Genomic DNA, 13,674 nt, shown 5'->3' on the forward strand with positions numbered 1-13,674 from the left:
CTCAGTAGTGGAGGAAGTACTCACACATAGTACTGAAGTAAAAGTACAAAAAGATAAAAATGTACTCTTGTAAAAGTTGAAGTACCACATGAACTCTAAATTGACTTGAGTAACATGCAGATACATGAAAACTGTACTTAAGAACAGTGACAAATTACTTAGTTACTACTTGCAGAACTATACTTGCAAAACACTCCAGTTTTACGTAGTTTCAACAGTGTCCACATCCTCTTGTAATCAGGCCTTCGCTCTGATAACCATTTCGCTAGATAAATAGCTGCAGAATTGCGCACAGGAAGATATCTGATATTTTGAATAAGTCTATATTATTAGTCTTTATTTGACCTGCTTTGATGGTTGATTATAATTTTTTTTATTTTGTTTGAAAGGAATCTCAAAATAGGGGGTGTTAGATTTAGCACATTTTAGGATAGTCAATATTGAGTAACATAGAACATATAATAGAATCATGCAGTTAAATAATAACCTCATCGTGGAAACAATTACATCTATGTCTCTCTCAATCTCTCTCTCTCTTTCTCGTCCTGTTTCTCTGTCTCTCTCCATCTCTAGGTCAGGTGAATCCCACTGGTGAGTTGTGATGCAGTATTTAATTTCCGCAACAAAAAAAACAGTCAAGAATGCAGTTAAATTATTACCTCACATTCCCTTACATCTATGTCTCTCTCTCTCTCTCTCTCTCTCTCTCTCTCTCTCTCTCTCTCTCTCTCTCTCTCTCTCTCTCTCTCTCTCTCTCTCTCTCTATCTCCATTTGCCGTAGATCCGATGAAATCCAATGGTAAGTTGTAATGCAGTGTTTAATTCTGCACAAAAAAACAAAAACAAAAAAATTTCACACACCGACGGCGTCGACCACGCAAGGCGACAGCCAGCTCGTCGGGAGCAGTCAGGGTGAGGCGTCTTGCTCAGGAAGACCTCGACACTCAGCTAGGAGGAGCCGGGGATCGAACTAGCAACCTTCCGGTTACCAGCCAGCCCGCTCTACCTCCTGAACCACGTGCTTCTCTAATAATGGGATGGACGTGCCGACAATATAAACGTACACAGGGAATGAAACGGGGAAGGAAGCGACATGAAGTGATGTGCTCACACTCACGGCATTGCAGCCCTGGTGTTCAAATCTTTTTTTATCTTTTTGCCTTGCTCCGTGACAGAATTTGCAACCGGATGTTATGTTACACGGTCCCTCACGCAGGGAGAAGCCATGACGATGAAGCGTGTCATTCAGGACGGTGTTGTTAAACCGTCTGCCTGGAGACATGTAAATCCAGCGTGAACAACAGTCTGAATGCGTATGATGAAGCAATGTGTAACACATGTTGTGTGTATGAAACAAACACATCTCTCAATATAGCAGCAGTTGGGAAATCTTAACTAAGAGGAAAGTAACACAGATGGTCGACCAGTAAGGGCTAAGTCACTAGTGCGACAAAGAAACTCGTTCTGTTCCTCAGTAGTGGAGGAAGTACTCACACATAGTACTGAAGTAAAAGTAACCATTTCGCTAGATAAATAGCTGCAGAATTGCGCACAGGAAGATATCTGATATTTTGAATAAGTCTATATTATTAGTCTTTATTTGACCTGCTTTGATGGTTGATTATAATTTTTTTATTTTGTTTGAAAGGAATCTCAAAATAGGGGGTGTTAGATTTAGCACATTTTAGGATAGTCAATATTGAGTAACATAGAACATATAATAGAATCATGCAGTTAAATAATAACCTCATCGTGGAAACAATTACATCTATGTCTCTCTCAATCTCTCTCTCTCTTTCTCTTCCTGTTTCTCTCTCTCTCCATCTCTAGATCCGGTGAATCCCGCTGGTGAGTTGTAATGCAGTATTTAATTTCCGTAACAAAAAAACCCGTTAAGAATGCAGTTAAATTATTACCTCACATTCCCTTACATCTATGTCTTTCTTTTTCTCTCTCTCTTTCTCTCTCTCTCTCTCTCTCTCTCTCTCTCTCTCTCTCTCTCTCTCTCTCTCTCTCTCTCTCTCTCCCCCCGTCTCTCTCTCTCTCTCCCCCCGTCTCTCTCTCTCTCTCTCTCTCTCTCTCTCTCTCTCTCTCTCTCTCTCTCTCTCTCTCTCTCTCTCTCTCTCTCTCTCTCTCTCTCTCTCTCTCTCTCTCTCTCTCTCTCTCTCTCTCTCTCTCTCTCTCTCTCTCTCCATTTGTAGTAGTTCCGGACAATTCCACTAGTAAGTTGTAACGCAGTGTTTCATTCTGCACAAAAAAAAAAAACTGTTAATCATGCAGTTCAATTTTTACAGTTTTATGTAGTTTCACCAGTGTCCACATCCTCTTGTAATCAGGCCTTCGCTCTGATAACCATTTCGCTAGATAAATAGCTGCAGAATTGTGCACAGGAAGATATCTGATATTTTGAATAAGTCTATATTATTAGTCTGTATTTGACCTGCTTTGATGGTTGATTACAATTTTTCTATTTTGCTTGCAAGGAATGTCAAATTAGGGGGTGTTAGATTTAGCACATTTTAGGATAGTCAATATTGAGTAACATAGAATATATAATAGAATCCATAATCTATGTCTCTCTCAATCTCTCTCTCTCTCACTGTTTCTCTCTCTCCATCTCTAGGTCAGGTGGAACCCACTGGTGAGTTGTGATACAGTATTTAATTTCCGCAACAAAAAAAACAGTTAAGAATGCAGTTAAATTACTACCTCACATTCCCTTACTACTATGTCTCTCTCTCTCTCTCTCTCTCTCTCTCTCTCTCTCTCTCTCTCTCTCTCTCTCTCTCTCTCTCTCTCTCTCTCTCTCTCTCTCTCTCTCTCTCTCTCTCTCTCTCTCTCTCTCTCTCTCTCTCTCTCTCTCCATTTGTAGGAGTTCCGTACAATTCCACTGGTAAGTTGTACTGCAGTGTTTCATTCTGCACAAAAAAACAACAACTGTCAATCATGCAGTTCAATTATTACCTCATCGTGGAAACAATTACATCTCTCTCTCTCTCTCTCTCTCTCTCTCTCTCTCTCTCTCTCTCTCTCTCTCTCTCTCTCTCTCTCTCTCTCTCTCTCTCTCTCTCTCTCTCTCTCTCTCTCTCTCTCTCTCCGCATTATAGATCCGAATACCATAGGTAAGTTGCAATTGTCTTTCTTTCTGCAACGAAAAGTCAAATCTCTCTCTCTCTCTCTCTCTCTCTCTCTCTCTCTCTCTCTCTCTCGCCCTTGTGATCACCATCATGTCGTCTCATTCATTCTACAGTCTCACCCTCACGCACTGCAGTCTCAACCTCAAGCACTGCAGTCCCAACCTCAAGCACTGCAGTCTCACCCTCAAGCAATGCAACCTCACCCTCAAGCAATGCAGTCTTACCCGCAAGCACTGCAGTCTCACCCGCAAGCACTGCAGTCTCAACCTCAAGCAATGCATCCTCACCCTCAAGCACTGCATCCTCACCCGCAAGCAATGCATCCTCACCCTCAACCAATTCATCCTCACCCTCAACCAATTCATCCTCACCCGCAAGCACTGCATCCTCACCCTCGAAAATGTCAACTCCAAACCCAAGCAGTCACCCCCAGAACGTTACCACACAAACCAGTGTTCCCACAGCCACCACAGGTTGGACTTTGCAGACATGGACTCATTTCCATGACCTTAATGTTCTGAAGGTTGTGTTGATACTACTTAATCACGAAACAAAACGTGCTGAATTAGAATTATTTGGAACAAATTGATTGTGTTGAATCGATGTTGTCTGCGATAGCGGCTGCAGGGCCCACATGCCGGCCCACTTAGTGTGGGCGGGCATGTGGGCCATTACTTGGTGTCTGTTTCCTCACCCTTGTTTTCCTTTTCCTAGGTCCTCCACCCCCCATGTGTAAGTCTCAGTGTCGTTACGCAATAGTTATTCCAACTACAGGGGGTCTGAAAGATGCTAAATATCATTTATGTCTCTTATCGATCTGCAGGTAACTACAGTGGTGTAGCAGATAAGACTGGCTTTCTGTTCACCTTTGAAAACGGCACTGAGGGCAACTACAGCATCGAGCTCACTAAACGAAGCACCAATGAATCGAACAAAGTGACTGTGGCCCTGAGTGGCACAAACCCAACCCATCTTCTACAATACCTAAAGCCTTCGACTGATTACACAGTTCACATTAGTCCAAGCAAACATCTAACAGTAACGTGTGGTAGGAATCTGGAACTGAAAACCAAAGGCATCAGTAAGTAGGACTTAGCTTGACCATTTCTAGCTAATTAGGCATAGGCCTACATTCCAGAACTTGGGCTAGTGTCATTCTAATGTAATGCACCAACAAGCAATATATTTCTATTTCAGATCGGAAGGAAATTGATGAACTTCCAACAAGTTCCTACAAAGAAATTTGTTACGAGACTGACTGGAATATCAGGACTGCACAATCACATGTTGTTGAGGGAAAGGCATCAAGCAAAAAGTATACATTCTGCATCAAACCGAATTACACAGACCTCTGTACAAATTTGACGACCCTCATTTATCCAACTTTTAACTTGTCCAAATGGATCGGTTTAGGTATGTTTTTCTGGGCTGACCAGGTTTCTCTTCATCTGTCAGTGCATTTGGCGTTATCTCCCATATATACACATTGTGACGTTTTTTCATCAAAGATATGGTTTTATCAACAGAATACTTGGATACCGTCGACATTGAACTTGAAGATCCCAAAGAACTTCCAGCAAAAATTGACTGGAAGAATCAAAAGGATTTAAAATGTGAAGGTCTTGGAATTAATTTCACCTGCGAAGGTTAGTGAAATGTGAATATATATTATGGATGTGAAAACATCATGTGAGTCACTGTGACTTTGAAGCATTAATGAAGTAGTAGAAAATAGTGAATTCATGGTGAATGAATCAATTATTAAGCATTGTTCTTATCTAAATACTTATTAGTAAGCACTTAATAATCAGTCACAAGTTATTAATAAGATAGTGAGATAATAGTTAATAAGATACTTTATAAAGCGTAAGTTAATTACTTACAGTTATGACAACTATTTATTTTGTGTGAGTTTATTTAAAATTATGACTATCCATGCCTTTCTATGCATTTATAGATAACATGTTAGGGCTGGATTGATCAATTCAGGTATTTACCAAACATCAGTTCAGACTTTTGTGTGACCTCATCTAAAGTGAGGACCATCTATGCCTTGCTAGATGAAATAACTTAGTTCTGGGTACTGCTGCAATGGTACTTAAGTCATTTCCAGCCTTTAAATGTAATTGATCAGTGCTTAGTAAGGCATAGAGAGTCCGCACTTTCCATGAGATCACCAGGAAGACTTAACTAGTGCATTCTAACTACCTGAACTAATCAAGAATTATGAAGTGTTTATTACGCATTATTACCACATTTTAAATAGTTTGTAAATCAACTTAAACTTTATAATTGATCTTATCAACCATTATTTTTCCATATCTTATTCTTTGATAACTGCTTTATAAATGATGAACTCACTTGGAATTCAGTATTTACTAGGACTTTATTAATGCTTGAAAGTGGCAGTTATTCTAAAGCTCTCCCGGTATCATAGGTTTCCTCTTAAAAGCTAATGATTCACTTTTACATCTATCAACCCAACAGGCCCTGGCACAACGAAATACAAGCTGGATGAGCTAGAGCCTTACACAAAATACTCATGCACTGGTGTACTGTATAACCTGGATAACAAAACCATTGCCATTGAAAAGAGAGTCACCAAAGAAGTCAACATCATTTGTGGTAAGCTGAGGTCAATGTTAATAACAATGTGTTAAATTAACAAGTCAGATTTAAGACAATGCTAGCTGAATATTTGAGAGGTACAGATATGTCAATTCAATGTTGTTCTACTATTTTACTCTCTGACATTGTATCCACTGAGAATTGGACATACACACACACACACACACACACACACACACACACACACACACACACACACACACACACACACACACACACACACACACACACACACACACACGCACACACACCCACACCCCTCCAACAGTCTGCTGGCTGCTAATGGGAAGACTTCCAGCATGCAGGGTTTAGGTTCGGGTTAAGGTGAAGTAGCCTACCTTGGGGTTGAGAGGGGAGTCATCACGGGTTGGACCGCCGCAGAAGGTTCCATGTAGTCCTGTAGCAGAGCGGTAGTCTTGTTGGTCGGGACCCAGGAGTCTCTGCACTGCGGCTCCCAGGGGGTGGACGTAGAGAACGTTATTTTTGCGATCATTTTTGCTTTTGGACGCTCTCGAATGCTCACAGCGAGGGTACCGTAAAGTTCTATCTAAAGCGTCCAGGTGAGCTGCATGCGTCCCGGCCAATCACAGACAGAGTAGGGCGGGTCTTGGCGTGGCCATGGTAGGATTCATAAATTCGCGCCCGGGCCCTCCATGCTCAGAGAGAGGCATGACTAGGCTGTAACTAGGATTCTGATAGGACCTCACCAGCCAGACATCCTTTCATTTTATTGGGACATCTTGTATTTGTTTATTTTATTTTTTTAAGCGGGTTGGTTGTGGTCCGAAAAGTAAAAAATGCTACGTTAGCTTTGAGCTACAACATTATTTCATCGTCATGCTGTCAGGCGCTTCCATTAGTAAAATGTACTAAAGCACCATTTGTAACGCAAATAGACACTTGGGTTTAACATGTATTTGTATTTACTGTGTTTTAGATATAGATATAGAGGATGTGAAAGATGAAACTAAAAACGAGTCAATACGTTTAACCTGGAAGGCAAGCAGCAAACAGTGTTCGCATTTCTCAGAGAATAAGAACCTCTCGTATGTTTGTTGCTGCAAGCCGGTCAAGGCTCATCCCAGTAAGGTCATTTTTGTTACGTCTATTTACATGATCATCTATATTCATCCTTGTGATTTTAGATCTATTAAGATATTTATTTTCTTGTCTACAATTGAAATACAAAGAAAAAAAACCAGCCATGCAGTCTGTGCTACTGTTGGTCAATGGTGTCTTCATCTATTGCTTTGTCTCCTTTAGCTCCCCCCTCAAAGGAAAGTTCTTGTGAAGTGACTGGTTTGCTGCCCTTCACTGATTATAATTGCAAAATTCAACCTCGTTTCAACGGTACACCCATTGGCACGGCAACCAATAAACAGAGCAAAACCAGCAATGGAGGTGAGCTCTTTTAAAACTATAACTAAAACATAGGAGGTATAATTCGCAGGAGCACTTTTTTTCATTACCCTATGTCAAATATACAAATAGCCCACAGTATACCACAATACTGAGCACACAGCAGCAAGACCGTCTTTCTCTCTGGAGCAGAGAAACACTGTGACCCAAACAACTTCCCAATAGCGATAAATAAAGTTATCTGAATCTGGAGCACACATAGATCTAGAAGAATAGTCATCAATAATGTAATTGAACGTGTTAAACTGACTCTGAAACGTGTGAAAGTGAACGTGATTCATCCTCCTCTGTCTCTTAGTGCCCAAAAACGTTACAATTAAAAGAACAACTCAGGTGGAGAACAATGCCTTCCTGGTGGAATGCACTGATTTAAAAAAGGAGGATTGGAGAGGTCCAAAAGGATCGTACCACGCCACAATCACACCTGGAGTTCACAAGAAAATACAAAACAGAAGTTGTTTTTTCCAATTCGGTGATCTGAGCTACTCCACGGAGTACACGGTATCGGTAGGTGTGACGACCCCTTCCCGCCCGACCTATCCAGGTATGTGTCGCACCTTGTTCAACTGAAACTCTTGTGTTTTTAGATCGTCGCCTTCAATGGAGTGAATTCCGGGGAAGCGGTGAAAGTCAAACTTCAGACCAGCTGTATGTATCCTTCAGTCTTTGTTTCGTATACACACCTGAAGTCATCTCAGGAAGCACTCTGCTTTCTTATTTTTTAACGTTAAAGAGCCAGTGAGCCCGCTGTTTCGGTTGGGATTCGAACACTTTGTGATTTAAAAAATGTGTTTTGGGCCGAGTTTTAGGAAAGAGGGGGGCGTGTTATCCCCATGGTTACGACCCACGGCAACTTCATGATACTTTTTTAGTACGGTCGTTGTGTAACTGTTACGAGTGTTATAATGAGCGATGTTGTATTTTGAATTTTCTTGAAATATATATATTTTTAAATCGAACCCTCCCCCGGACACGGGTATTAAATACACCGCTGCCCAGGCAGAGCTCCACACGGCCACACTATCCGCCACTGCCCCTTGGTCGTGACTCGTGACGCCAGACTACATCGGAAAAGCCTAGTCTGACGTCCCGTATAAAACAGCCTAGAGACGCCACTGGACTATCTTACCCTCTTTCATCCTATTATTTATACAGAAAGTCTGTTAGTTTCAGACATAACCCCATGATGGTTGGTATGAATGGTAGATGGACTCCATTAGCCTTTTCTGACCACTCAAGGCGTACCATCAGCTCATGGAGGCGTTGTACCATCAGCTCATGGGGGCGTTGTACCATCAGCTCATGGAGGTCGGTGTGATCTCTTGCAGCTCCTACGGCGGGGGTTCTGCTGCGTGTCCTGGTGCTGCTGGGCTTCTCCGTCCTGACCCTGGTGGTTGTGCTCCACCTCATTGACTGGCGGAGAACCAGAGGTGAGGAGAGAGAGAGAGAGAGAGAGAGAGAGAGAGAATATAAGTATAATACATAGACAATGTTAGTCATATCCTGCCCATGAGTAAGTTACAGATTGGTTGAGAGATCAAAAGGATTGCAAACCCCAAATGACCAGAACATTTTCTAAGATATTATTCTTCACATTGTCTGCAATGTCTCTTTTACATCCTGCCATTAACGCCCTCTCATTTCAGACAAATCATTTGATCAGTTCCAACTTCCCTTTGCAGCCACACAAACTGTATCTAATATAAACCCTTGATTACAACGTTGTGTTTTTGCCCCCCCCCCCGAGAAATTGAAAGGTTAGAGAGAGAAGGTGAGAGATAGAAAGAGAGAGGGAGAGAAAGAGAGGAGAGAGAGAAGAAAAGAGAGGGAGAGAGAAAGATTAAGGGAGAATCAGAGAGAGAGAGAGAGAGAGAGAGAGAGGGGGGGGGGGGGGGACAGAGAGACAGACAGAGAGAGAGAGAGACAGAGTATATATAAGTATGATACATAGATAATGTTAGTCGTATCCTGCCCATGTGTAGGTCAGAGATTGGTTGAGATCAAAAGGATTGCAAACCCCAAATGACCAGAACATTTTCTAAGATATTATTCTTCACATTGTCTGCAATGTCTCTTTTACATCCTGCCATTAACGCCCTCTCATTTCAGACAAATCATTTGATCAGTTCCAACTTCCCTTTGCAGCCACACAAACTGTATCTAATATAAACCCTTGATTACAACGTTGTGTTTTTGCCCCCCCCCCCGAGAAATTGAAAGGTTAGAGAGAGAAGGTGAGAGATAGAAAGAGAGAGGGAGAGAAAGAGAGGAGAGAGAGAAGAAAAGAGAGGGAGAGAGAAAGATTAAGGGAGAATCAGAGAGAGAGAGAGAGAGAGAGAGAGGGGGGGGGGGGGGGGGGGGACAGAGAGACAGACAGAGAGAGAGAGAGACAGAGTATATATAAGTATAATTTTTAAGACTAAATTGGTCTTGAAGAGTTTTTATTTAGCGAACAACATAAAAAAGCACCACCTATTTCTATGTTGTGGCGTTTTCCTTGTCCTTAAGAAGGGTTAAAGTCTAGTCCTTGGGGTTAGGGGATGTCTTATATAGTGTGGGTCTGTGAAGCTCTTCGAGACTGTAACTGAGTTAAGGGTTACACTAATCGACTTCACTTAACTTGACTTGTTGTCACGTCTCCATCTACACACCTGTTCATATCGCCATAGAAACACTGACTGTGGCTTTCTCTCCACCAGGTAACAAGACGGCAACAGAAGAGTGCATTGTGAGTTAAACACCAAAGAGGATGAATTACAGTCACAGGTTGTGTTCGTGACCAGGTTGACTTGTTCTCTATTTACCGTGTTGCTCAACAAGTGGAGAATATTACAACGCTCCACACTAAGCAGGTCAAAGCTAGCACAGGGTGCTTCCATTTAACCAAATATTATTGATAATTACAGTAACAATGTTGTGGTACGGGGGGGGGGGGGGGGGCATTTGAACGTGTCAACAGACTTTTGCTGATTTGTGATTATCTAGCAGCTCTTGAAGTCTACAATGCACGTTGTTGAGTTGTTGTGGGATATAGAAAACCCTTTGAAACGTGATATATAACTCTTTAAAATACCACTTATGAATGATCTAATTGGCTGATCTGAACTCGGTCTAGTCTATTTTTAAACGATAGCTTCTCTAATGTTGATGCGTTGCATTGATAGTTGTAGAGTGTCAGTCCCTTTGGACGGCGGTGGCTGCTAGAGGGATGTGAGCAGGACTAACTGCGGACTGTATTGGGTGCAGGGTCTGAACTCTGCCAGCGACGCACCACCAGCCAGAGAACACCTCGGCCCAGGGGCCAGTGACGAGGTGAGACTCGTTCACCCATTCACTCACACACACACACACACACACACACACACACACACACACACACACACACACACACACACACACACACACACACACACACACACACACACACACACACACACACACAATATATTCACTCACTCATCATTCATTCCGTCGTGTAATTGTCACGTTGAATACATCTCAAATAAACATCCTAATGTCTGGTTTCTTCTAATCAATTATTCACAAAATGTAAAATGCATGCAATTATAATCCACTGTATATCAAAATTGAAACACAAGTAATTATCTATATATTTACATAAGATATACCTTCTGTATATTTTTCGTTTTTATTGTTGAGTTTTTTATTCTAATTTCTGTACTTTCTGCTGAGTCACCCGTATCCCCCCCCTTGGATTAATGAAGTACACGTTATCTTTTCTTATGTTAGTGTCTACCAGCAACACACATTAATTACCCTGATGTTATTGTGTGTATAAGATCTACTTTCTGTATATATATATTATTTATTCTTATTTAAAAGTTTCCTTCTCTAGTTATTCCCCTCTGGGATTAATGGAGTTCATCTTATCCTATGTGATTGTGAAGCAGCTGCACACTGTGGATATAGACATGGACCAGCCTCCCAGGGGCCCCACTGTGGTCCAGCGTGGTGCGCAGAGGGCCGTAGGCTCAGCACAGGTAAACATTATAGACTCAGTCACGCCCACCTCACAGGTAACACTCGGACCTGAGACACAGAGAAGGTTGGGGGGGAGTCAACAGAGCAACCTTTAAAAAGTTTACATTTCAATCTGAATCTCCGTGATATGTTCCTGGCTTGGCTTCTCTAATAAAATAGAATTTTCCAAATCAAGTATTGCTCAAAGTGGGAGCAGAAAGCAGCAGAATTTTAAGGACAGTGTTAAGGACCTCGTTTTCTTGTATGGGTAACAGCCTATTATAGTCTGTTTATGTCTGTTTAATTCTCTGTTTGTACACAGTTGTACCCATTACATTTATTGTCAAATGAGGAAATACGTTGTCAAAATGACAACCCCTCAAAGGAACATTTCATGGCGATTCAGATTTTATTTTAAAAAAATGTATTTTTGGTTCTGACAGGACCAAGCGGATCCAGGTGAAAGTAGCGATGATGAGGCTACCTATGAAAACCTGGAGGACCCTCCCAGATGTGTTGAGGACACTGCAGACACAGGCGTCCATTGTGTCACCGTCCACCAACTGTCAAAATGACAAACGTCTGGACAACACGTGATGAAGCAGGGGGAAGTTGTCGGAGCTAGCTTGTTGTGGCTGTGTTCAGATGCATCATAACCGACTGAACAAACTTTGTTTCCCTTGGTCCTTAAACAAGCAGTTAGACCTACACAACAAGCAGTAGATCTACACTCGGTAGTCCTTAACACCAATTAGGCTGTACATAAATTACTAGGGGTGGGAAAAATAATCGATTCTTCGATGCATCGCGATTCTCGCTAGAACGATTCTGTCTCGATGCAGATAAATTAATTTTATTTTTTTTGCCTGCTACAACAATCTATTCGCCAGAGAGGGATAATTTTTGTAATTTAAAAATTATTGAATTTATCTTCAGTGTGTATTGGCCAATCTGATTTGTCTTAACACGATTGTGATTCAGCCTACGCATAGCATGCGCGCAAACTCACAGTCATCATTATTGGTCGTCAAATTTTGGTCCACTGAAGGGGTTGTTTTGTAACGCCAGGTAACGTCTTTTTCTACCGAACGTCTAATGTTGACATCCGTGGGACCTCTGTGTAAGGGCTGGTAGGCTAGGGGAACTCATATTAATGTTAGAAAACCTCAGAAAGTGACATTTTCATGCCATTATAGCTTTACTATACTATTTTGCAATTAAACAATGTGTGCAAACAAACAGAAAAGTTTCCTTTTTTTTTTAATTATTATTATTTTAAATAACTTAAATACATATATAAAGGGGAAGGTTTCCAAGTTGTAAGCAATGGCCTTCTGATGCTTTTCAGTAAGTGATTTAGTTATGTTTTTGGAACCATGTGCATAATCTTCTCTGATTGCTTTAGTGGGGAGGTGCCTGAGAGGAGATATTAAATTAGTACATTAGTACATTTATGCAATGGCAAATTAGCACATTTATGCATGGCCAGTTTGTGTTAAGTGTTAAGAAACCTGTCAGGCAGACGCAGCATCACGTGTATCCTCGTTTCGATGTCTCTTGCTATAGACCTAGTCTAGGATGACAGATAATGCACTTGAGCTGAAGGCATTAACTTCTGTCCCTGTTGCATCCTTGTATGTAACTTTAGCATCCGGTGGCAGGCAAAATCTCTCGATGACTGGAAAAGATAGTACGATAAAACTGAATGTGCTTTTTAAGTCAGCAATGTTTCTTGCCTCACAGCGAAAAACTGTTCTCATTAAATATCACCACTGTTTAATCATTCAATTGATCTAGAGCATTTTTCCATCACAACCCATTCCCTCTTAAGTGCAAATTTTTGATTTTTTAGAATTTTTAAAATTGATGATTGGCATTTTATTATTGACTGTTTTGGAGTATATTATGCTTTACACTCTATGAAGCACACAGTGCAGAACTGATTGTATAGTTTGAATGAGGCTGCTAAAGGCATACCAAGAAATCTGAATATACAACATTACGGAGCTTACAGAAGGAGCTTTTAAAAGAACACGGGTGTGGTTCTAAACCTTTTTCCTGAGCCATGCTAACCTTTTTCATGGAATTGCCGAAAGTCAAACCGTCCTTCATCCTCATCAACTTCACATACTTCTGCTGTTGGCCGTACTTCACCTGGACCAGGATCTTTTCTGAAACATGCAAGGAAGTTTGACAAGGTAAATAAACATTTAAAGGAAGAACGGTAAAAACTAGAATGCGTGTGTGTGTGTGTGTGTGAGTGTGCTTGCTAAAATGCTGCAGATGGTAAACTGCCCAATCTGGCAACACTGCCTAGCCCGGCAATTGCCAGACCAAGCTCAATCGTAGATTGCACGTTGGTCTGGGGAGGCTGCTGTCATTTTCTTCAGCACAAGAGGCGTGATCAACGGCCCTAATTCAAACGACTCTGTACGCCATTGGCTGCTTGCCGTTGCTTCGCTGTCGTCATTGTGTTAAACCAGCCAATAGCGCGCCAGGGGGGCACGCA

At 41.5% G+C, this 13,674-nt stretch overlaps 1 protein-coding gene across 1 annotated transcript in view; it reads left to right on the plus strand.

The window, feature by feature from the left end:
* LOC115555227 (receptor-type tyrosine-protein phosphatase C-like) overlaps window positions 1-12,949 on the plus strand; it is a 46,803-nt gene extending 33,854 nt beyond the window's left edge. The window contains exons 10-23 of the mRNA XM_030371970.1: window positions 3,852-3,869; window positions 3,961-4,218; window positions 4,335-4,550; window positions 4,664-4,783; window positions 5,622-5,762; window positions 6,703-6,849; window positions 7,029-7,166; window positions 7,483-7,691; window positions 7,772-7,832; window positions 8,513-8,614; window positions 9,884-9,912; window positions 10,431-10,496; window positions 11,093-11,185; window positions 11,609-12,949. Of these exons, the coding sequence (XP_030227830.1) occupies window positions 3,852-3,869; window positions 3,961-4,218; window positions 4,335-4,550; window positions 4,664-4,783; window positions 5,622-5,762; window positions 6,703-6,849; window positions 7,029-7,166; window positions 7,483-7,691; window positions 7,772-7,832; window positions 8,513-8,614; window positions 9,884-9,912; window positions 10,431-10,496; window positions 11,093-11,185; window positions 11,609-11,740 (1,730 nt within the window). The 3' untranslated portion in view covers window positions 11,741-12,949. The remainder of the gene's footprint in view (window positions 1-3,851; window positions 3,870-3,960; window positions 4,219-4,334; window positions 4,551-4,663; window positions 4,784-5,621; window positions 5,763-6,702; window positions 6,850-7,028; window positions 7,167-7,482; window positions 7,692-7,771; window positions 7,833-8,512; window positions 8,615-9,883; window positions 9,913-10,430; window positions 10,497-11,092; window positions 11,186-11,608) is intronic.
* Window positions 12,950-13,674: the final 725 nt, after the last annotated feature.

Source organism: Gadus morhua, chromosome 12, assembly GCF_902167405.1.
Source record: "Gadus morhua chromosome 12, gadMor3.0, whole genome shotgun sequence".
NCBI classification, from domain to species: domain Eukaryota; kingdom Metazoa; phylum Chordata; class Actinopteri; order Gadiformes; family Gadidae; genus Gadus; species Gadus morhua.